This window comes from Ranitomeya variabilis, chromosome 2, assembly GCF_051348905.1.
Source record: "Ranitomeya variabilis isolate aRanVar5 chromosome 2, aRanVar5.hap1, whole genome shotgun sequence".
In the NCBI taxonomy this organism is placed as follows: Eukaryota; Metazoa; Chordata; class Amphibia; order Anura; family Dendrobatidae; genus Ranitomeya; species Ranitomeya variabilis.
In genome coordinates this window covers 718859317-718885106 of record NC_135233.1, presented here as the reverse complement: position 1 = coordinate 718885106, position 25790 = coordinate 718859317, and the positions used below count along the sequence as shown (strand labels likewise).

Genomic DNA, 25790 nt, shown 5'->3' with positions numbered 1-25790 from the left:
CCATATATATTTTTCCCCATATACTATTGGTCCCATATACTGCTCCATTTATAATTGGCCCCATATACTTTTCCATATGTAACTGGTCCCTTAAAATTCTCTATATGTAATTGGCCCCATATACGGCTCCACATGTAATTGGTCTCATAAGATAATCCATATAAAATTGGCCCCATATACTGCTCCATATAAAATTGGCCCCATATACTGCTCCATATGTAATTGGCCCCATATACTGCTCCATATATTATTGGCCCCATATATTGCTCCATATGTAATTGGCCCCATATACTGCTCCATATGTAATTGGCCCCATATACTGCTCCATATGTAATTGGTGCCATATAATGATCCACTTATAAATGGCCATATAAGATGCTCCATATGTAATTCCCACCATATACTGCACATATTGTCCCACAGTCCTGTAAGCCTCTGTTTCATATTGAAGAATATTGGTCTTATTTGATAAATCCGGGCCATTTAAAAAAAAACAAAAAAACAAACAAACTGTAAATAAAGTAAACAAGGAGAGAGAAGGGAGGAAAATAAAAGGGGGAAATCTATTTTCACCAATAGACAACTCTTTTTACAAACAGACTTCATTGGAAATAACCCCACCATTATTACCCCATGTGATTAGAATAATTATCGGGGGTATTCGTGCAGCCTCCTGTCTGTACATACATAGCTGGTTATAATTGTACATGTGCTGAGGTCACAGTGACGATGGTGCAGAGCTGATGGAGTCACTACAGTGATGTCACAGGTACCGGACAGTTCTAGATGCCGTGTAATGCCTAATTCCGTTGAGGGTTGTTGAAGGCGTTGGAGAGAGTGGATTGTGGTTTTGTGAGAGTCATAAAATGGCGAATAAAAAGCGAACATTTGTTCTGTCTGATTCAGAGGACAGCAGCGATGAGGATTTCCATCAGGTGAGCCGTCACTTCTCTGCATTATTCTTATATATAACTCATTTATGGCCCAATGATTTATGTGTTAGAATACATAACATTGCGGATTGTTGGCTCCTTACTAACTGATAATGGAGAGTAATAGTCCTGTTTGGGTGTTGGGTAAATGAGCTTTGACCTTAGAAAATCACAAAAGAGTTTATATCCATCTTACTAGACCGTCTCTATCACTATTAGTATTAATATAAGAATAACATGCCCCCCGCACCCGCATCCGTTACCTCATGTGCCCTTGTGTTATTTTCATACCCTTACTGATGTTTCTGATGATTTATGTGACATTGGGGGTCTTATATTTCTTCTCTTTTTCTAGTCCCATCCGAAAAAAAGACCAAGACTTCCGGACCAACAGGAAGCTGGCTTTGATACTGGGGTAACATCTGCAGACCCAGGTACTGACCATAGATACAATGTAATCTGCTGAAATGTGCCCTCACAATAATGGGTTTATAAGAACAGCTTTGCCCGGGATTGTAGGGTTTACAGTTTCTATACTTTCTTATTTTTATTTTTTTAATGTCTTGTGTGTTCCTTAAACGTGAATGGCCTATTCTTAGTAAAAGCTGTCAGTGTTTGATCAACAGGGGTCGGATCCTGGAAAACATCCATCATTGTAAGCTCAGGCTTGATCTCTTGGGCAGCCGATTCTGGTACTGCAGCTCACACAATAGGACTGGGTTACAAACAATGAAGGGGGCAATGATTAGGTTTCCAGGGGCACTGCGGCTCCTTCATTGTTTTGATAAGACCCACACTAATCATTAGGAGCCTATCCTAAGTATTGCCACCAATCTTCACGTCCTGAAAGATCCCTTTAATTATCATTTATTGCTGTTACCTACAATAACCGTCTAACATATCATCTTTTTTTTCACTTCCTCAGGTGTAATAACAACTTTTCCGTCAGTCAGCAATGACATTTACAGGTAGGATGAATCTCATCTTCTCCATCTCTGAGCTCAGGTCCCATTGGGAGACATTTCTATTGGGGACAATCAGTGTCCTTCATCGTGGCTTCATATGAGACCCTGAAGGTTCCTGGGCTGTGAATTACTTCATCTGATCCATTTATATCAATAATTTCATAATTAATTTCATGCAGTTTTAATATTAGAATTTTTCCCATTAATTCCAATTTCTTTATTTGTTTTCACAGTGACTTCAACGTCATTGTTGTGTCTGATGACGATGATTATCTTAGTGGGGAGGAGACATCATCTCCCAAAAGTAAGGACTAATTAGCTGTGTTTTCTAGACACAACCTAGATTTCTGGTGTCTGACACAGTCCATTAATCCATTTTCTGTTCTGTTCTATGTTATTCACAGGACTCAGGACTTCTGACATCGAGGCTGATGACGCCCCTGAGCAATGTGGATCTCCACAGATTTATATTCTTAGCGATGGAGACTACAGTATAATAACACCATCATCTCCTGTCACTGGTCAGTGTCCAAAACTATAGATTATATCACAATTTATAAACAGACAAGACAGGGCACCTTGGCCGGATAGCCAAAAAGTGGTCACAGTCAAGGCAGTAAAAAGGAGTAATGGCCCCGAATATCTGCTGCCTTTTCACTCCCTTTAAATCAAGGGTGGCAAATTTAGCTAAACTGTATACGAATATTACATAGATGCCCTAATGTGAAAATGACCAAAGATGAAAAGATTTTCACTGCTCCATGTTTCCTTCCAGATACAGAATCATCAGGATGCCTGGAGAGATCCACCTCAGAGGAGCAGTAAGTTACATAAAGTTATGGTATACTATAAACTAAAAAGTGGTGCAGCCTACTGGTGGACGTCCTCAGCCATCAACTCAGTACACATAATCCAGCACTCCCACATCTCCTTGCTTTACACCCCAATCCATGTCAGGGTGTAGTTAATCCTCCTCTCTGCCCTATAGAACTCCTGGCTCCCAATGAGACGTTCCAGCTCCGCTCACATAGCAATATATTATATTCTTGCATAGACATTTTTGGGAGATTTATCTCCGTGCTGATACTTCCACCTGCCCGGACTCGTAGCTTGTTGCTGGCTGCCCCTGCTGTATATGTGCCCCTGACCTTCTACCATTGGGGAGACTCGATTCTTAATTGGGAAATCCCTTCTAAATTGTAGGAGAAAGAAATTATTAGGTAAATGTTCTGTATGTCCTGAGATATGACCCAAGGCTTCATGTATGATCTTCTATACTTCCAGGCCTATTTGTGCCACTCAGGGCTGGGTCTTAATGGACCTCACATCTCCGGCATCTCCGTATGTGCAGGACTTCCAGAACACCAAATATGAGCTGGTTACATGGCTGTTCAAGATCTTCAACAGCACCGTGTTTGAGAGCAAGGTAAAGTATTACAATCCCCGGGTCGTACATCCTCATCTATATTCTGCTATCTGTAACTCTTCATGTAAACGTCTGTGTAATAAATCATCTATAACTTTTACTATTCCTCCACGTAAATGCACAGTGACACTGGTGCGGAGGAGGTAGCACTCACCCCGGGACCCCGTGGCTACGGGAGCCTTTAGGACCAGTAGTCACAAGTTATACCTCCCTTTTGTAGTGTCTTAGAAGGGACTGTATTTTTCGCTGTTTTTCATTGAATTACAGATATAAAGTATTTTATTTCTTCATTCCTCATCTTTAGCTTCCTGAGTCAAACATAGAAATAAAGTGGAGTAAGAGACTCAGGGTATCAGCTGGAAACTGCCGTAACACCTTTCTGGATGGAGAACTATACTCCATAATTCAACTGTCAGAGAAAGTGTGCGACTCTGCAGGTAAGTCTGATATGACCATCATATAGCAAAAAATTGACATTGTGATAGAAATAACAGGTTGTTAGGGCCAGACTGAAGTTACTGAAACTTTCATAGCTTGCAAACCAGAGAAACACAGACACACATACACGGCTGTAGGCTCTTAACTGGATAGGGTAATTGAAAAACCTTCCATGAGGGGTCCGAAGTGTGGGGTCCGAAGGTGAACAGTGAATAAAATACACATAAATAGTAACTTCCAGGCTTGTAACTAGAAATGACTGGGTCGATGAATCAGAAAAGTCAGCCTGGGTGATGGAGATCCTTCAGATCCTTTAGTTGGGGAAATCTCCAAAGCTCCAGGGCAAAGGCTTCTGAAGCTTTCCCGATAATATGGCCCAGCAGGTTGGCACTTGTGATGTGAAGTATCTTTATAACTTATAGAACTGTGTAATTTATATCTTTAGAGCGCCTTAGAGACACATTACTGCACGAAATGTGCCATGCCGCTTGCTGGCATTTAAATGGAGTACAAGTTGATGGACATGGTCCATTCTGGGTGTCGTACACCGCACAGGCTGCACGTGTCCACCCCGAGTTACCACCTGTGAGCGTCTATCACACTTTTGACATCAAGTACAAGTACAACTATGTGTGCGCAGGTTGTGGACGCAGGTAAGGAAATATTTTATTTTTATATAATTATAAAGAAACTACATTAATGCAATATTCTGATACCAGGACATCATCTCTAGTAACTGATATTCCTGCCCTTTCTTGTCTGCTAATCCCTGTTCTTTCTGTCTCCTTAGAGTCGGACGTTTCACTAAGATCTGTAAAGAGAAGGAATATTGCCAAAAATGTGGAGGCAAACTTCTTATGGAAAACATCTAAGATGAATACCACCTACCTCTGGGAGGACCATCTACATCTCAGGGAGACCTGCATTCCAGAAATAAGACCTAAATCTGGAAAAATCCACCAAAACCTGCAGAAACATAATCAGGGCTGGACTACCAATCAGAAGCAATTTATTGCTTCCATTATCACATGTAAGTATACATGTTTATTGTATAGTAACAATATGAACAACATTTATGCAATGGTCAGTGTCCAGTACGTCAGGAAACATATATCCTACAGAAACAATGTTTTATAAACTCACAGCATTAGAAAGGATGGCAGATTAAGATTAGTGTTAGACTCACCAGTTGAGGTGGATCCTCCAAGCCCAAGGTCGGGGTGGGCACACGGACAACAGACATCGGTGCAGCATAAAGATTGAACCCATAGGACATGGACAGTCGAGGGGAAGGAAACCACAGACAATAGATGTCTAGACAACCGCAAACAGGCAGTCAGAATGAGACATTATCCACGGCTTACTATATGATCTTCCATTATTTGCAGACCTTGTATAACATCCACGGCTGCTTCCTAAAGGATGTTACATCATCCACATCTCATTCCATGATGGATTTCCAGGAGATAGAACATGAGCTGGTTACATGGCTGTTCAAGCTCTACAACCGAACCGTGTTTGAGAACAAGGTAAAATATTACAATCCCCAGGTTGTACATCCTCATCTATGTTCTGCTATCTGTAGCTCTTCATGTAAACTATCACATAAAAAATCATCAATACCCTTTACTATCCCTCTATATAAATGCAGTTATAGAGGTGTAAATGTAGCAGTCACCCCAGGCCCTGGTGCCCAACAGAATCTTTAGGACCAGTAGCCACAAGTTATTCCTCCATTTTGTAGTGTCCTAGAAGGGACTGCTTGTCTACTGTGGTTGATGGAACAATAGATTTAATACATTTTGATTCTTCATTTCTCATGTTTAGGTTCCTGCTTCCATACAAATATCGTGGAGCAAAAGACTGAGGGCAACATGAGCCCATTGCATCCATATCTATCAGGAAAAGGATCGATTTCCCATGATGAGGGGTCAGAAAAAGTCAGTGACTCCGCAGGTAAGTTTCACATGGCAATTATTTTGCAAAAATATAAAATTTTCATAGAAGTAACAGATTGTTAAGGCAGGACTAAAGTTACTGCAACTTTTGTAGCTTCCAAGCTGGAGAAACACACATGCTCGGTTATATGTTGTTAACCAAACCATTGAAAAGCCTTTTTCCGTGTTCCAGAGGTGAGCAGTGGATACACTACATATAATAACTGACTGCCAGGGGTGTAACTAGAAATTGCAGGGTGAATAGATCAGAGGAGTCATCCTGGGTGATGGAGTTACTTTACATCATATACTTGACGAAAACTCCAAAGCTCCACGGAAAATGTCTCTTCAGCCTTCCCTATAATATGGCCTAGCAGGTTGGCACTTAGGATGTAAAGTATCTTTACAACTAATATTGTGTATTTTCTATCTTTAGAGTGCCTTACAGACACATTAGCACAGAAATGTGCCATGCCGCCTGCTGGCATTTCCAGAGTGCAAAATGATGGACATGGTCCACTGTGGATGTCCTACCTGTGAAGGTCACCCATGTTGACCCTGGGCTTCCACCAGTGAGCATGTATCATACAATTGATGACAACTGAATGCACAATTACGTGTATGCAAGTTGTGAAAACAGGTAAGAAGATATTTTATTTTCATATAATTATAAAGTATATATTAATGGCATTTATATTCTGACACCAAGAGTTCACTGAAGACAAGGATCTAATATCTCACTAATAATCCATGCCCTTCCACTAATAACTGATATTCCTGCTCTTTTCTGTCTATTGTCTATTCTTAAGATAGAAACAAAATGAAGATATACCCTGCTGTTAGTAAATAAGTAAAGGCAATACAGCATATAAATAATAAAGTACTTAGTAAACACCGCTTTTAATTAAAAAAAAGCGTAAAAGCCATCCTACCAGCGTCAGCATATAGTCCAGTACACGTCAGGAAACACAGATCCTATGGAAACATTGTCTTATGGACTCACAGCATCAGACTGAATGACAGATTAAGATTAAAGCCAGTATTAAGAGAAATATCAATTGAGCAAAAGACATTTTCTGTAATCACTCAGTTGACATGGGACTGCAAACATGATCATATTCATAAAGTTATATCCTTACGCTATAAAATAAGTGTATTTTTGTTTTAACAAGTCATTCTTATTATCCACATTCACAGAATACGACCAAGGATGCACCTCTTCTTCCAAAATTAAACATCCTGCTCACGGCCTACATGCTATTCTGAAGGCTACGTACTTGGTGGACAACATGACTTCTCCTATCGGAGACTATGCCTACGACTCCTGTGAATGTACATCCTAATGGAGAGTTGTCTGCAAGAGTCATCATAAAGCCTGGAAGAGCATCTATTTATACCAACCATTGGCCTACTGAACAAGAGGAGGAAGAGTGTGCTGAGAAAAGGTTGTAAGAGGAAAAAAATAAAATTAGCAAAAATTATATAAAAAATACATTCTTCTTCCTCACCCCGACCCCAAATAAAAACAAAGAACATATATATTCCTCATCTCCTCATTATCTACTCCTATATCTGCTGGCCATCCTCAGGAACTTCAGATTGCCGAGATGCAGAACCTGCCTGCCACTATCTCTGGCACTGCCTGGTAAGTGAGAAAAATAAAAGGAAACCTATAGGATAATCTGACAACTAAGTCATGAATAATCACAAAGGGAGCTTCTTTTTGTTTTCTTTTTAACTAATAAGGTATTTTGCACAACACCAATAACGAATCCTATCGTGGTTAGCCAAGCATAAATAAATAACTACAAAAGAAGGCACCACATACACAATATTGTTTAAAAAGTCCTTTATTAATGACAAATAAACCAACAAAGTGGTCATAAAATTGCCTAATCCGGCAAAGGTGAGTCACAACAGACACAAAACAAAGGCGGACACATAGACCTAAAAATAACAACACATCATGTAAACGCACAAAATGTGACAAAATGCTGTACACATGGGAACTAGGTATATGAGATAAATAACATGGCAGGGCACATAATTAAATATATAAATATAACAAAACAAGAATAATTGTAGCATATGCACATAGGACCGGTATATGACAAGTGAAAATCACAGGGTTTAAGTAAACCACATATATCGGTCCGTGAGCAGTATAGAAAATGCCCTTGCTAAGCCATATAGCCACAAAAACTACCTAAAAAACAAGTGTTTACCCACATGAAGAGAGAGGTCCAGGAGTCCACCACAGCCGACGCGCGTTTCGCACGGAAATGCTTCGTCCAGGGGTGGATAGACGTTGGACAGGTACCTTTTTATATATAACAGATGGCCACAGAAGTGAAAACAGCTGAGAAACGCCAGCGCTACAGACCGGAAGTCGTCATCGTCATAGCGATAGTAATATTGCAGCGAGCAAAAGGATGCATCCACAAAAGATTGAAAATTAAGAAAAAAACGCCCCAACGATATAGAGGGACACTCCACCGAGAAGGGGAGAAGTGAAATGTAAAGTGAATCAAAAGTGCAACTGCCGTACAGCGGAAAACTTCCGGGTGAGCGGCCGTAAAGTGAAATAAGTGACGTAAAAAAAGTCAGGTAAGTAAACCAGCGCCACTGCGTAGCCGTAACTAAGCAACGCTAGAGCGCATATACATGAACGTGACATATTGAAGTCAGCAAAGGAGCACCACTATTGGTGAATGAATGAGGACAACTTCTAAAGAGTCCTCATAAAAATGAAAAAACCATAAGGGTTGTACTAGATTTGAGGAACGCGGGTACTGCCGGAAGTCGATTTGTCAGGCTTACACGCGGGCACGGATGAGTCCTGGACCTCTCTCTTCATGTGGGTAAACACTTGTTTTTTAGGTAGTTTTTGTGGCTATATGGCTTAGCAAGGGCATTTTCTATACTGCTCACGGACCAATATATGTGGTTTACTTAAACCCTGTGATTTTCACTTGTCATATACCGGTCCTATGTGCATATGTTACAATTATTCTTGTTTTGTTATATTTATATATTTAACTAGCTATTGAACCCGTTCTACGCCCGGGTGGCGAGCATTTATATTGGAATATGGTCTCCATCCTGGTATGTGCTGCTCCCATCCTGTCATATGCTGCTCCATCCTGCGCCCCCATCCTGTCATGTGCTGCTCCACCGTGTCATGTGCTGCTCCATCCTGCACCCCCATCCTGTCATGTGCTGCTCCACCGTGTCATGTGCTGCTCCATCCTGCGCCCCCATCCTGTCATGTGCTGCTCCACCGTGTCATGTGCTGCTCCATCCTGCGCCCCCATCCTGTCATGTGCCACTCCACCGTGTCATGTGCTGCTCCATCCTCATCCCCATCCTGTCATGTGCTCCCATCCTGCGCCCCCATCCTATCACGTGCTGCTCCATCCTGCGCCCCCATCAGTGCGGGCGGCTGTGCTGAGTGCGGGCCGCTGTGCTGAGTGCGGGCGGCTGTGCTGAGTGCGGGCGGCTGTATGTGGCTGTGCTGAGTGCGGGCGGCTGTATGTGACGTGGCTGTGCTGGGTGCGGGCGGCTGTGCTGGGTGCGGCAGCTGTGGACGGCTGTGCTGGGTGCGGTGGCTGTGCTGGGTGCAGCGGCTGTGCGTGGCTGTGGGAGGCTGTGCGTGGCTGTGCTGGGTGCGGCGGCTGTGGGCGGCTGTGCTGGGTGCGGCGGCTGTGCTGGGTGCGGTGGCTGTGCTGGGTGCGGCGGCTGTGCTGGGTGCGGCGGCTGTCCGTGGCTGTAGGCGGCTGTGCGTGGCTGTGGGCGGCTGTGCGTGGCTGTGGGCGGCTGTGCGTGGCTGTGCGTGGCTGTGCTGGGTGCGGCGGATGTGCTGGGTGCGGCGGCTGTGCTGGGTGCGGCGGCTGTGCTGGGTGCGGCGGCTGTGCTGGGTGCAGCGGTTGTGCGTGGCTGTGGGCGGCTGTGCTGGGTGCGGTGGCTGTGGGCGGCTGTGCGTGGCTGTGCTGGGTGCGGCGGCTGTGCGTGGCTGTGGGCGGCTGTGCGTGGCTGTGGGCGGCTGTGCTGGGTGCGGCGGCTGTGCTGGGTGCGGCGGCTGTCCGTGGCTGTGGGCGGCTGTGCGTGGCTGTGGGTGGCTGTGGGAGGCTGTGCTGGGTGCGGCGGCTGTGCGTGGCTGTAGGCGGCTGTGCATGGCTGTGCTGGGTGCGGCGGATGTGCTGGGTGCGGCGGCTGTGGGTGGCTGTGCTGGGTGCGGCGGCTGTGCGTGGCTGTGGGCGGCTGTGCGTGGCTGTGGGCGGCTGTGCTGGGTGCGGCGGCTGTGCGTGGCTGTGGTCGGCTGTGCTGGGTGCGGCGGCTGTGCGTGGCTGTGGGCGGCTGTGCGTGGCTGTGGGCGGCTGTGCTGGGTGCGGCGGCTGTGCGTGGCTGTGGTCGGCTGTGCTGGGTGCGGCGGCTGTGCGTGGCTATGGGTGGCTGTGGGCAGCTGTGCTGGGTGCGGCGGGCGGCTGTGCGTGGCTGTGGGCGCCTGTGCGTGGCTGTGGGCGGCTATGGTCGGCTGTGCTGGGTGCAGCGGCTGTGCGTTGCTGTGGGCGGCTGTGCGTGGCTGTGCTGGGCGCAGCGGCTGTGCTGGGTGCGGCCATTTTCTTGGTCCTGCTCCCGGAGTCGGCGCCTGCGCAGTCCGCGCTTTCCGGCGCCATTTTCTTGAAGACACTGCAATGTGTCTTCAAGAAAATGGCGCCGGAAAGCGCGGACTGCGCAGGCGCCGATTCCGGGAGCAGGGGGACAGTCACGGCCCGGAAGCGCGTCGGTGGAACGGGTCAGGTAAGTATACTCACCCTCCGCCTCCTGGCTCGTCCCTGCTTGTGCGGTGGAGATCGCGGTGTGCGTTCAGCGCTTACGCATACCGCGATCTCCTGGGAGCGTCGCTCTGTGCGGTCCAGACTGCGCCGGCGCTTGCGCTTGCGCAGTCTATAGAGGCTTCGGACAGAGTGACGCTCCCAGCGTTATATTATAGATTATGTGCCCTGCCATGTTATTTATCTCATATACCTAGTTCCCATGTGTACAGCATTTTGTCACATTTTGTGCGTTTACATGATGTGTTGTTATTTTTAGGTCTATGTGTCCGCCTTTGTTTTGTGTCTGTTGTGTCTCACCTTTGCCGGATTAGGCAATTTTATGACCACTTTGTTAGTTTATTTGTCATTAATAAAGGACTTTTTAAACAATATTGTGTATGTGGTGCCTTCTTTTGTAGGTATTTAATAAGGTATTTTGGTAAAAAGGAGTTATCACGTGACCGCCACGCGACCAATCACAGGCCGCGACGTCATCTAAGGTTTTTCAAGCGCTCATTCTTAGGAACGGAAGCTGCCGGTTACATCGGTAAGGTCCAGGCTGCGTCGGAGAGGTGAGTATATCAATATTTTGTATTTTTATTCTTTATTTTACACATTAATATCAATCCCAATACCGATTCCCGATATCACAAAAGTATCGGATCTCGGTATCGGAATTCCGATACAGCAAATATCGGCCGATACCCGATACTTGCGGTATCGGAATGCTCAACACTAACCCTGAGACTTCAGGGCAGCTTCAATTTCTTTGGAACTTAATTTTAGCTGCTTATCTACTATCCAGACTATCCTGTGTTTCAACCTTTCAACAATTTTTCTCTGCCATCCACATCCAGGGAGATTAGCTGCAGTGCCATGGGTAAATTTCTTGATTATGTGTGTGTAAGGCTGGGGTCACACATGGCGTAAGACAATACGCCACGTATTATACGTCCGTACTACGGCCGTAATACGGAGAAATGTTCCCAAAATAGTGATCCGTAGTCAGGGTGTGTCAGCGTATTTTGCGCATGGCATCCTCCGTATGTAATCCGTATGGCATCCGTACTGCGAGATTTTCGCGCAGGCTTGCAAAACCGACATCTAATGGATTTATGTGCTCAAATGTTAGGGAAAACATATATACAGTATATATATATATATATGTCATTGAGACACATATATATATATTCTGTATTTAGATTTCATTCAGCGCGATATCTGTGAACAGCCGGTAATTCAATTGCCGGCTTTGCATTTCTCCTGCACAAACCCGACAGGATATGAGACATGGTTTACATACAGTAAACCATCTCATATCCCCTTTTTTTTTTGCATATTCCACACTACTAATGTTAGTAGTGTGTATGTGCAAAATTTCTGCGCTGTAGCTGCTGAAATAAAGGGTTAAATGGCGGAAAAAATTGGCGTGGGCTCCCGCGCAATTTTCTCCGCCAGAATGGTAAAGCCAGTGACTGAGGGCAGATATTAATAGCCAGGAGAGGGTCCATGGTTATTGGCCCCCCCCGTGGCTAAAAACATCTGCCCCCAGCCACCCCAGAAAAGGCACATCTGGAAGATGCGCCTATTCTGGCACTTGGCCACTCTCTTCCCACTCCCTGTAGCGGTGGGCTATGGGGTAATGAAGGGTTAATGCCACCTTGCTATTGTAAGGTGACATTAAGCCAGATTAATAATGGAGAGGCGTCAATTATGTCACCTATCCATTATTAATCCAATTGTTGGAAAGGGTTAAAAAACACACACACATTATTAAAAAGGATTTTAATGAAATAAACACAGCGGTTGTTGTAATAATTTATTGTTCTCGCAATCCATTTCCAGGCCCTCGCTTGGCAAAATAATAAACGCACAAGATACATACCTTCTGATGTCAGATCACGTCCCACGAAGTAATCCATCTGAAGGGGTTAACTAATATTACAGGCAGAGCTGCGATAAACCACTCGCTGGTGCCTGTAATCCCCGGGTGCTGAAAGGAAAGCTGGATCTATACTTACATTCAGTCGCGGTGAGGCGCCCTCTGGTGGATGTTCTCATGAACTGCAGCCTGGGAACTTTTTCCCATGCTCCAGGTCATATGAGGACATCCACCAGGGGGCGCATCACCGCGACTGAAGGAAATGTAGGTCAATGACCTACATTTCATTCATTCGCCGGGGAATTACAAGCACGAGCACAGCTGCATTTAGCAGGGCTCCTGCCTGTAAAATAATTAACCCCTTCAGATGGATTACTTCGTGGGACGAGACGGTTCACCAGAAGGTATGTATCTTGTGCGTTTATTATTTTTCCAAGCGAGGGTGTTCCTGATGGATTGAGAGAACAATAAATTATTGCAACAACCGCTGTGTTTATTTCATTAAAATACTTTTAAATCATGTGTGTGTGTGTGTTTTAACCCTTTCCTACAATTGGATTAATAATGGATAGGTGTCATAATTGACGCCTCTCCATTATTAATCTGGCTTAATGTCACCTTACAATAGCAAGGTGGCATTAACCCTTCATTACCCCATAGCCCACCGCTACAGGGAGTGGGAAGAGAGTGGCCAAGTGCCAGAATAGGCGCATCTTCCAGATGTGCCTTTTCTGGGGTGGCTGGGGGCAGATGTTTTTAGCCACGGGGGGGGGCAATAACCATGGACCCTCTCCTGGCTATTAATATCTGCCCTCAGTCACTGGCTTTACCATTCTGGCGGAGAAAATTGCGCGGGAGCCCACGCCAATTTTTTCCGCCATTTAACCCTTTATTTCAGCAGCTACAGCGCTGAAATTTTGCACATACACACTACTAACATTAGTAGTGTGGAATATGCCAAAAAAAAGGGGATATGAGATGGTTTACTGTATGTAAACCATGTCTCATAACCTGTCGGGTTTGTGCAGGAGAAGGAAAAAGCCGGCAATTGAATTACCAACTTTTCACTAACAGCGCTGCGTATTTCTCGCAAGTCACACTGCAGGTCCGTGTGGAATCCGTATTTTTCTCGCCCCCATAGACTTTCATTGGCGTATTATTTGCGCAATACGCTGACAAACGCAGCATGCTGCGATTTTGTACGGCCGTAGAAAGCTGTATAATACTGAACCGTAATATACGGCTAATAGGAGCAGCCCCATTGAGAAGCATTGTGCCGTATGTAATGCGAGTTTTACGTACGTAGTTTTTGCGCTCTTACGTACGTAAAACACGCATGTGTGACCCCAGCCTAAGGAGGAGAGCCAGCCTCGGTGTGCCTTGTCCGGGATGAGTCCGGAATGTGATGGTCAGGCGGCGACATTATTCCAGATACCTTAAGCCCCAGCTGGGACTTCTGTCTTCAATATACCTAGGTCAATCCTGGCTATTATTTCTATTTCCCAAGCGAGGTTTTATAAAGACCCAGGAACAGGGTCGAAACGTTACCTTACCTTGGCACTTAATTGTAGTGATATTTTCCCGTGGTGAATGTTCAATAAACTTAAAATCTTTTCTTACTTGCAAATTGAAGCATAAAATCCCTTTTTTTGAGTGCGGCTGCTTCTCTCACCTGATCCAGTCCCACAGTGACACTGAGCATGAGTGAGCCCTCCCCTTGACCAGACCACAGGGGGCGCAGTTCGAGACTCGACATCCCGGCAATGAACCAAGTGCGGCCGTTAAACGTATAGTCTCCCGCCTGTATTAGCGTTGTGCCGACGCTTAAAAAGAAAGGACTGTCCTCTCTCCAGCGTGACCCATCGTGGAACCAGGACCCGCAAATGGACATTCCAGGACCCCGACGACACCAGAACCCAGGACTCATCTCAGACCAGGATGCAAATTAAGGTCTGCGAAAAGAATCTGGGCCGCAAAGGAGTGGTGCTGACCTCGGGGGACATAGAACGAGGGTATACGGTCACCTTGGCGATGAATGTGTTGAAAGAGTTCAGAAGTGTGTTGATGAATGAGGCCCCGGATGCCCCTGGAAGGGGTAGAGACACAATTGGAGCCAGCTGCTCTGGAGAATTTACCACCCGGGTTATTGGTCGTATGGACGCTGGCTACCGTATGTGAAGGAAAGGTACCAGTGCACTTTATAAATTTAAGGGAAGAACAGCTCACTTTGTCCCCCACGTGTGAGTTAGCCCAAGTCATCGGCATGCCAGAAGAATTGATACCATGCCAGACCATTAAATTGACCACAAGGGAAGAAGATTATTGGATCGTAGCTGTAAGAACTATCTCTGCGTCAGAGCCATTCCAGCAAAAAGAGGGGTGGAAAATACTTGACCAGATGTGGACTGAACTTACTGGGCTTACACCTAGCCAGATACAAGTGGAATTCCTGCTGGGATGCTATTGGGATGTGTTCACTCAGCACGACGAAGACTTCGAGCGTACCACCGCTATCACCCACGAGATCCCAACGGGACAAGCGGCCCCTGTGGGAGCGTTATCGACAGATTCCTCCACAGCTGTATCAGGAAGTAAAGGGGATGCTCTCTCAGTTGTTACAGAATGACATGATCTGGGAAAGCCAGAGCCCATGGGCCGCTCCAATAGTCCTTGTCAGAAAATAAGACAGAACCCTTCAATTCTGTGTGGACTGCCGCAAATTAAGTGCCTGTACCTGTATAGTGTAATTAATGGGACAAAAATAGGAGAAAATGGAGCAAACTGATTACATCCGGTAAAATAGTCATATAATTTTATTAATTCGTAGAAAAGATAAAACATCTCAACAGTACATAAAAAGCCATAAACAATGCAGATTGCTATATACCCCACCCCCCACCTATCACCACCTCCCATTGCACATGAGTCCCTGAAAAAAATAACATAAAGGTCTAAAGACCATAACCCTGGGGGAGCAGTGCATCAAAAAGTGGACACGTGGAGGTAAGCATAAAGGTAAAGGTAATCCATAAAGTGACTAAGGATAAAGTAACATCTGTCTATCTTTCATATAAAGTGCAGAAGTAACTGGAAAAAGGTGCAATGCTTACCAGCAGATGAGTGGGAACAAGAGGGGTCGGATGGAGGGTCCCGACGCGTTTTGAAACATGGCAAAAAAGGTTGCTGAAATATTTTGATTGTGGGATAGAATCAAAGAATTTCAGCAACCTTTTTTGCCATGTTTTAAACGACCACGTAACATCAGGGACAGTCGGGTCCGGGCAGATATTGACCCCCCACGTCCACTTTCCACCCAACGTTTTTTTTGAGTAATCCTAAGACAGGCACGTTCCCCTGTTTAAACTGCAACCAGTGCAACAACGTACTCAAAGGTGACACCATCCATCATCCTCATACAGGTGAACGATATCATATCAATAATTTTTTCACGTGTGACCCTAATTTCGCTGTTTGCCTGATTAAGTGCCCCTGTGGCCTAATGTATGTGGGAGAGACCACCCAATCGGTCAAGGACAGAATATCAAAACACAAGTCGACCATCCGATGTAAGAATCTACTGCTTCCCAATACCTCTCACTTTATCACCAAAGGCCACAATCTGTCTCAACTGAGATTTCAAATTATCGAACAAGTGACACCCCCTTGTCGAGGCGGTGACCGGATCTCTATGCTTAAACGCAGAGAAGCATATTGGATCCACGAACTGAACACTTTCAGTCCCAAAGGACTTAATAGAGATTACGATCTGCAATCCTTTATTTAAAGTTCGAAAAAAAATTTTAGGGCGTCAATATGGTGTCTCACATCACCTTTGGGCCCTCAACTAGTATAATATTACTGCATGTTACCTACTACATGCCATACCTGTCATGTTTAATTACGTTATTATGCAGAAATTACTATGCTGTTATTTGCAGAAATCAGTACATTATTCTGGGGCACCACCATTTAATCATTAATGACACATCATCCTAGGGTCATTTACTGCCATATGTATATCATTAGGGTATGTTATATCTCTTATGCCAATCTCTTTATTTGCCGCATTTATTATATTCATTTGCGGTATTATGTATACACCATTCATTTCCTCTGGGTCATTAACTATGATGTGTACCCCACTGCTGTATGTTACATTTCTGGTGCTATTTTCCATACTTGCCACATGCCATATTTAACTGCGGTAGAACATTGATAAGATAATGCTGGAATGTGCAGAAACTAATTTATTGTCTCTCCCCACAGAGACGTCCGTTCTGACTTCTTTCTACTGTGATCTGCACTCTCCTGTGACTCGCAGCATCTCACTTTTCGGCTCTGGAACGCATCACCTCCTCCTACAGTATCAGTGGAGCGCACATCACGCCGCCCCCATCGGTCATGTGACACATGCATCACGTCCGCTCCGCCCCTTCCAGTCTCCACATACCGGTCTTAGTGCAGGCACACTCTCCTCTCACTCCCCTTGTGGCGGATACCGCGTGGCTCTCGCTGCCTCTTCCTCTCCCGCTAGCCGGGTAAGTTACTAGGCGGCATCACAATGACTACGCTTCCTTGATCAGCACCTTTTTATTTTTTTGGCAGTTTTTTACTGCATTCCTTACCGCTATATTTTTCCTCCCCCAGACTGACCTACCGTTCAAAACTGTTTTCAGTGCAATTTTTCCAGTTAAACTTACATTTTGGTAGGTACGGTCCTATAGTCTCACGTAAATCACACATGAGTATTACCTCTTTACGTCACACTATTTCTTCCACTTTAGATGCAAATCAATTAATTCCTACCGGGGTTCTACTATATATACCATTCACGCTATATTTAGGTATGTAATCCTTTTATACCAACTTGCTAGACCACCCCTGTACGCACCCATCCCCGTGCATCTTGCCTCCCACAGTCACCGTGGTCTTCAGAGATGTCTCTTTATGCACACATTTGTATGAACCAGCTTGTGCTTGTATACTCTTTTTGCTTCTATACTCTTTTATACATCTTGAGCTTAGATGTGTTGTTGGTAGTACTATACGGTTGTTTTCTTAGCATCATTCATGACCCTTTTCTCTGATGTATATACTTGTGTTATTTATTTTTTGTTTTTATGTATATGTTTATGCACATTTATATTATTTTTTTCTGTAGCACACTGATGAAGGTCCATTGCAGACCGAAACGTTTGTGACTACTGTACAGTTGCGGCCAAAAGTATTGACACCCCTGCAATTCTGTCAAATAATACTCATTTTCTTCCTGAAAATGATTGCAAACACAAATTCTTTGGTATTATTATCTTCATTTAATTTGTCTTAAATGAAAAAACACAAAAAAGAATGAAGCAAAAAGCAAAACATTGATCATTTCGCACAAAACTCCAAAAATGGGACACACAAAAATATTGGCACCCTCAGCCTAATACTTGGTTGCACAACCTTTAGCCAAAATAACTGCGACCAACCGCTTCTGGTAACCATCAATAAGTTTCTTACAATGCTCTGCTGGAATTTTAGACCATTCTTCTTTGGCAAACTGCTCCAAGTCCCTGATATTTGAAGGGTGCCTTCTCCAAACTGCCATTTTTAGATCTCTCCACAGGTGTTCTATGGGATTCAGGTCTGGACTCATTGCTGGACATCTTAGAAGTCTCCAGTGCTTTCTCTCAAACCATTTTCTAGTGTTTTTGGAAGTGTTTTGGGTCATTGTCCTGCTGGAAGACCCATGACCTCTGAGGGAGACCCAGCTTTCTCACACTGGGCCCTACATTATGCTGCAAAATTTGTTGGTAGTCTTCAGACTTCATTATGCATGCACACTGTCAAGCAGTCCAGTGCCAGAGGCAGCAAAGCAACCCCAAAACATCAGGGAACCCTTGCCATGTTTGACTGTAGGGACCGTGTTCTTTTCTTTGAATGCCTCTTTTTTTCTCCTGTAAACTCTATGTTGATGCCTTTGCCCAAAAAGCTCTACTTTTGTCTCATCTGACCAGAGAACATTCTTCTAAAATCTTTTAGGCTTTTTCAGGTAAGTTTTGGCAAACTCCAGCCTGGCTTTTTTATGTCTCGGGGTAAGAAGTAGGGTCTTCCTGGGTCTCCTACCATACAGTCCCTTTTCATTCAGACGCCGACGGATAGTACGGGTTGACACTGTTGTACCCTCGGACTGCAGGGCAGCTTGAACTTGGTTGGATGTTAGTCGAGGTTCTTTATCCAACAGCCGCACAATCTTGTGTTGAAATCTCTTGTCAATTTTTCTTTTCCGTCCACATCTAGGCAGGTTAGCCACAGTGCCATGGGCATTAAACTTCTTGATGACACTGCGCACGGTAGACACAGGAACATTCAGGTCTTTGGAGATGGACTTGTAGCCTTGAGATTGCTCATGCTTCCTCACAATTTGGTTTCTCAAGTCCTCAGACAGTTCTTTGGTCTTCTTTCTTTTCTCCATGCTCAATGTGGTACACACAAGGACACAGGACAGAGGTTGAGTCAACTTTAATCCATGTCAACTGGCTGCAAGTGTGATTTAGTTATTGCCAACACCTGTTAGGTGCCACAGGTAAGTTGCAGGTGCTGTTAATTACACAAATTAGAGAAGCATCACATGATTTTTCGAACAGTGCCAATACTTTTGTCCACCCCCTTTTTTATGTTTGGTGTGGAATTATATCCAATTTGGCTTTAGGACAATTCTTTTTGTGTTTTTTTCATTTAAGACAAATTAAATGAAGATAATAATACCAAAGAATTTGTGTTTGCAATCATTTTCAGGAAGAAACTGAGTATTATCTGACAGAATTGCAGGGGTGTCAATACTTTTGGCCACAACTGTAGGTATATTAAACACCCCCCCTTTTTGCATCACATTTGAGTGTGCTAGTTGTAACTATTCCACATCAAAGTCGCGACATGTCAGCTCTTTTGTACAGCTGACATGTGCGCGCAATAGTGGAGGGTGAAATCGCGATTCACCCGCCACTATTAACCTGTTAAATGCCGCTGTCAAACGCTGACAGCGGCATTTAACTACCGCTTCCGACTGCGCGGCCGGAAGTGAGCGAATCGCCGACCCCGTCATATGATCGGGGGTCGGCGATGCATCAGGATGGTAACCATAGAGGTCCTTGAGACCTCTATGGTTACTGATGCCGGCCTGCTGTGAGCGCCCCCTTGTGGTCGGCGCTCACAGCAAGCCTGCTTGATCGTTGCTATGTAGCAGAGCCGATCAGGCTATGCCAGCTTCTAGCCTCCCATGGAGGCTATTGAAGCATGGCAAAAGTGTAAAAAAATGTTTTTAAAAAATATGTAATAAATAAAAAATATATAAAAGTTTAAATCACCCCCCTTTCGCCCCATTCAAAATAAAACAATAAAAAAAAAAAAATCAAACCTACACATATTTGGTATCGCCGCTTTCACAATCGCCTGATCTATCAATAAAAAAAAAACATTAACCTGATCGCTAAACGGCTTTTTTTGCAATTTCACCGCACTCGGAATTTTTTCCCCGTTTTCTAGTACAAGACATGGTAAAACCAATGGTGTCGTTCATAAGTACAACTCATCCCACAAATAATAAGCCCTCACATGACCATATTGACGGAAAAATAAAAAAGTTATGGCTCTCCGAAGGAGGGGAGCGAAAAACGAAAACACAAAAACGAAAAAGGGCCGTGGCGGGAAAGGGTTAATGGATGTTTAAATTAGCCAATCTATCTCTCTATTTAGACCCTTGGGGGCCAAAGTGTCTAATTTATGTATCCAATAGGTCTCACATGCATTATGCAATTTAATGTGATCCCCACCCCTTCTGGGGCGGGGGACATGTTCGATGACCTGGAACTTGTTGGGCTACTGAGTGTCTAAATCTCGCGAAATGGTCAGGTAATGGCAGCCAGGTTTTGCCACATCTAATGGTGGACTTGTGGCTCGCTATTCGGTCCTTGATGTGCTGTAAAGAAGTCCGAAGGGACACTTCACCAGATATATCACAAAATTGGAGTCACATTTATAGAAACCGTGTATTGGATATGATTTACCCATCCTTGGATGAATTATGTTGTCTGATTTAATGATATCAGAGCGGGCTGCACAGTTTAAACACGGAAAAGTACCATTTGGTCGAGTAGCCTTTCTGTAGTGGTAGAGCGTGAGCTGCCTATGCCAGCTCTATAGGGGAGATCGTCGAGGGACACTCGTTATTAAATGGACTATATTGGAACAGGGAGTATTTGTGCTGGTTTATAATTTTATTGTTTTTGCAGGAGAACGAGGGAGTCGCAGAAATTAGGACGGCGTCACACTAGGCGTAAGACAATACGGTCCATTTTTTACGGCCGTAATACGGCCGTAATAAGCAGAGATGTTCCCAAAATAGTGATCCGTATGTCATCCGTAGGCAGGGTGTGGCAGCGTATTTTGCGCATGGCATCCTCCATATGTAATCCGTATGGCATCCGTACTGCGATATTTTCTCGCAGGCTTGCAAAACCGACATCTAATGGATTTATGGGCTCAAATGTTCGGTAAAACATATATATATATATATATATATATATATATATATATATATATATATATATATAGTCATTGAGAAACGTATATCTATATTTAATTCAACGCGATATAGCAGAAAAGCCGGTAATTCAATTGCCGGCTTTTCATTTCTCCTTCACAAACCCGACAGGATGAGACATGGTTTACATACAGTAAACCATGTCATATCCCCTTTTTCTTTTTGCATATTCCACACTACTAATGTTAGTAGTGTGTATGTGCAAAATTTGGGTGCTGTAGCTTGTAAAATAAAGGGTTAAATCGCGCAAAAAATTGGCGTGGGCTCTCGCGCAATTTTCTCCGCCAGAGTGGTAAAGCCAGTGACTGAGGGCAGATATTAATAGCCAGGAGAGGGTCCATGGTTATTGGCCCCCCCGGCTACAAACATCTGCCCCCAGCCACCCCAGAAAAGGCACATCTGGAAGATGCCCCTATTCTGGCACTTGGCCACTCTCTTCCCACTCCCGTGTAGCGGTGGGATATGGGGTAATGAAAGGTTAATGTCACCTTGCTATTGTAAGGTGACATTAAGCCAGATTAATAATGGAGAGGTGTCAATTCCTTTAATTAAATAAAGACACAGGGTGTTGTAATATTTTATTATACTCTTAATCCACCTGAAGACCCTTGTCACCTGAAACAAAGCTTAAAAAAAACAACAATATTCCATACCTTCCGTCGTTCTGTCCCACATTGTAAATCCATCTGAAAGGGTTAACTAATTTTACAAGCAGAAGCCTGATAATGCAGCCGCCCCAACCTGTAAAAACCCGGGGAATGAATGGAAAGCAGGGTGACCTGTAGTTACCTTGAGTTGCGGTGATGTGCCCTCTGCTGGATGTCCTCATGAACTGGAGCCTGGGAAAAGTTCCCAGGCTCGAGTTCATATGAGGACATCCAGCAGAGGGCGCCTCACCGCAACTCAAGGTAAATACAGGACATTCCCCTGCATTTCATTCATTCCCCGGGTTTTACACACAGGAGCACAATTGCATTAGCAAAGTGTCACGGGGAGACTAGGTGGGTGAGAGCTAATAACCCGGGCCCCTGCAATTTCCCTCAGACTAGGGAAATCCTGACTGACCCTCTACCTGAAGTTTACACTGAAGATGTGCATGTTCAGGCCTCCACCCTCACCCTGTCTCCTGAGCTCAGCCCTAGGCTGAAACCTCCGCCCACCACCCAGTGAAGATGTTATTCCCCAATACCCACAGTTAGCACAGACAAGGATAAAGGAAAATATACACTACGCCGCAGTCACTCACGAATACACTATAAATGTGCAGGGTAAAATAAACACAAATATAGGAAGGAGTAAATAAGACAAAGGAAAATACACCACCAGCAACGATTCTCCAACAACCAGCTCTCCACTCCAGACCGAGATAACAACGCAAGACAGAAGCTATAATCGGCAACGCCCAATGATCAGGAAAGCTATTTAAAGGCAATGGGCATGGCCCAGCTTCCAATCCGAGGATCAGGTAAATTAACCCCGGAACAGCTAGACAAAATCTAGCCGACGCCAATGAGCAAATAGTGGTCAAAAGCGGAACTACCGCTGTCTGTCGGACGACCTGGTCTGAACAGCGTCCGACATGACAGTACCCCGCCTTCTACGAGGGACCCCAAGGCCCTCACGGCTTATAGGACCCGGCTTGTCCGGATGGTGACGATGAAAAAACCTGACCAGCCGATCCACATGAATGTCCGAGGCAGGTACCCAGGACCTCTCCTCAGACCCATAACCACGCCAGTGTACCAAATACTGTAAAGTGTGACGCACTACACGAGAGTCAACCACCTTAGAGACTTCAAATTCCAGGTTACCATCCACCAAAACTGGAGGTGGCATAGGCGCCGCGTCCACAGAACCCACCACCTTCTTCAGAAGAGACCTGTGGAACACATTGTGTATCTTATACACCGTAGGGAGGTCCAGTCGGTACTCTACTGGGTTAATGACGGCGGTGACCCTAAATGGACCAATAAACCTTGGACCCAATTTAAGGGATGGTATCTTGAGTCTTATGTTTTTGTGGATAACCACACCCAGTCATCCACACTCAGGTCCGGACCTGGCACACGCCTACTGTCAGCCACACGTTTGTACCTGGCACCCACACTCAACAGGCGCTGTTTAACTCTCCTCCAAACTGATGACAATTGTGCTCCTAACTGGTCCTCCTCCGGAACGCCGGAAGAGCCCCACTGACTCAAAATACAAAATTGAGGATGTAGCCCGTAAACACAAAAAAACGGAGACTCCCCAGATGACTCCTGGCGGTGATTATTGATGGCAAACTCAGCCAAAGGAAGAAAGGTAGACCACTCCTCCTGGTTATCAGAGACAAAACAGCGTAGGTACTGTTCCAAATTTTGGTTCATACGCTCAGTCTGACCATTTGACTGAGGATGAAACGCCGAAGAATGGGACAACTTGATCCCCAGCCGTGAGCAAAATGCTTTCCAAAATTTTGCCACAAACTGAGACCACCTATCAGACACGATGTCAGATGGAACCCCATGAAGTCTGACCACCTCCTGCACAAATACCTGAGCCAGAGTCTTAGTGTTAGGCAACGAAGGCAAAGACACAAAGTGCGACATTTTTGAAAACCGATCAACAATCACCAAGATGACCGTGTTCCCAGCTGATGAGGGCAAATCATTGATGAAATCCATGGAGATTTCCATCCATAGCTTCCTTGGTACCTCAAGAGGAAGTAGTGTGCCAACAGGACGGGAGCGGGGCGTCTTAGCCCTAGCGCACGTGGTACAAGCTGACACGTATGAGACCACATCCTGTCGGATCTTGGGCCACCAAAACCGACGTGACACCAACTCCAAGGTACCTCTAACCCCTGGGTGGCCAGCCAGGACAGCATCATGATGCTCCACCAAAACCTTTAAGCGGAGATGAAGCGGTACAAAAGATTTGTTGATGGGAAGCTCAGATGGTACCTCCTCCTGAGCCTCGGCAATCTCAGCCTCAACCTCGGTAGTGAGAGCCGAAACAACAACACCCTTTTGGAGGATGGGTACTGGATCCTCCCGAGGTTCTCCCCCCGGAAAACACCTGGACAGAGCATCCGCCTTAGTGTTTTTAGACCCCGGTCTGTAAGTGACAACAAAATTGAACCGCATGAAAAACAATGCCCAGCGAGCCTGCCTGGGGGACAGATGCTTGGCTGACTCCAATACAGCAGATTCTTATGATCGGTAATAACCGTAACCTGATGTACCGACCCCTCCAAGAAATGTCGCCATTCCTCAAAGGCCAACTTAATAGCCAACAACTCCCTGTTGCCGATATCGTAGTTACGTTCGGCGGACGACAGTTTCTTGGAGAAATAGGCGCACGGACGCAAACCACTCAAAGATGAGCCTTGAGATAGTACCGCCCCCACACCAACCTCAGACGCATCGACTTCCACAACAAAGGGTTTTGATACGTCTCGCTGCACAAGAATGGGGGCTGAAACAAAACTGTTCTTAAGAAATTCAAATGCGCGCACAGCAGCCTCAGGCCAAACGGAGAAATTGGTACCCTTTTTAGTCATGTCAGTTAGCGGTTTAGCAATGATGGAAAAATCCTTGATAAATTTCCTATAGTAGTTAGAAAACCCAAGGAACCGCTGAAGTGCTTTCAGGTTATCAGGACGCTCCCAATGCAGCACCGCTTGCACCTTAGCGGCGTCCATTTTAAAACCAGAAGCAGACACAATATAACCCAAGAACGGCAACTCTTGAACAAAAAATACACATTTCTCAAGTTTAGCATACAGCTTATTCTCTCTGAGAAGCTGTAACACCTGCCTGACATGATCTAAATGAGCATCACGGTCGCAAGAATATATGAGAATGTCATCTAGGTACACGATAACAAATTTCCCCAAAACATGCGAGAACACATCATTGATGAAATGTTGGAACACTGCAGGTGCGTTAGTCAACCCAAATGGGATCACCAAATTTTCAAAATGACCCTCAGGGGTATTAAAAGCCGTCTTCCACTCATCACCTTGACGGACTCTTATGAGGTTGTACGCGCCCCTGAGGTCAAGCTTGGTAAACCACTTAGCACCTGCCACCTGGTTGAACAAGTCTGGTATCAGTGGCATAGGGTATGGCTCACGAACCGTAATCTGGTTCAACTCCCTGAAATCCAAACACGGGCGTAATCCGCCATCTTTCTTCTTCACGAAGAAGAACCTTGCTGCCACCGGCGAGGATGACGGCCTGATGTGCCCTTTGCTCAAGCTTTCAGCAATATAATCTTTTAACGCTTGTCTCTCCGGACCGGAGATGTTGAACATCCTTGCTTTAGGCAATTTGGCCCCTGGTTTAAACCTGATAGAACAGTCATAGGGACGATGTGGTGGCAACTCTGAACAACCCTTCTCAGAGAACGCATCCACAAAATCTAGAAGTGACACCGGAACGCTTGAAGTCACCGCAGCCACACATGTGGCCAGGCAATTTTTCTGGCAGAACTCGCTCCACTGAATTATGTCCCGAGTTTTCCAGTCAATTACCGGGTTGTGCATAGACAACCAAGGAAAACCCAAAACCACCTGAGCAGGAAGATTCCTGAGCACCTTACAAGTAACCCGCTCGGAATGTAGAACCCCAATGTGGAGTTTCACCTCAGCCACAAATTCAGTAATCTCCCCCTGAGAGAGAGGAGCTGCATTGATGGTGACCACGCAGATAGGATGAGACAGTTTCTCAATCCTAAAACCTGCTGTGCGCACAAACTCCTCATCAATGAAATTTGTGGCTGAACCACTATCCACAAAAACAGTAATTGGCAGCTCACTGC

At 45.1% G+C, this 25790-nt stretch overlaps 1 protein-coding gene across 1 annotated transcript; it reads left to right on the top strand.

Annotated features, from left to right (window-relative positions):
* Positions 1 to 831: 831 nt before the first annotated feature.
* On the top strand, positions 832 to 6225 carry LOC143809862 (germ cell nuclear acidic protein-like). Its single transcript, XM_077292846.1, has 13 exons — positions 832 to 935; positions 1288 to 1366; positions 1858 to 1900; positions 2131 to 2201; positions 2302 to 2418; positions 2673 to 2718; positions 3182 to 3323; positions 3628 to 3760; positions 4207 to 4414; positions 4552 to 4791; positions 5150 to 5290; positions 5589 to 5717; positions 6135 to 6225. Exons 1-10 carry the CDS (start codon positions 867 to 869, stop codon positions 4631 to 4633), a joined length of 990 nt encoding a protein of 329 aa, XP_077148961.1. The 5' UTR covers positions 832 to 866; the 3' UTR covers positions 4634 to 4791; positions 5150 to 5290; positions 5589 to 5717; positions 6135 to 6225.
* Positions 6226 to 25790: the final 19565 nt, after the last annotated feature.

Bases quoted from the DNA above. Each gene is read 5' to 3' on its own strand.
- LOC143809862 (XM_077292846.1), top strand. From the start codon at position 867: ATGGCGAATAAAAAGCGAACATTTGTTCTGTCTGATTCAGAGGACAGC. The intron at 2,202-2,301 runs GTAAGGACTAAT...TGTTATTCACAG, and splicing joins GGAGACATCATCTCCCAAAA to GACTCAGGACTTCTGACATC. The intron at 3,761-4,206 runs GTAAGTCTGATA...TTATATCTTTAG, and splicing joins GAAAGTGTGCGACTCTGCAG to AGCGCCTTAGAGACACATTA.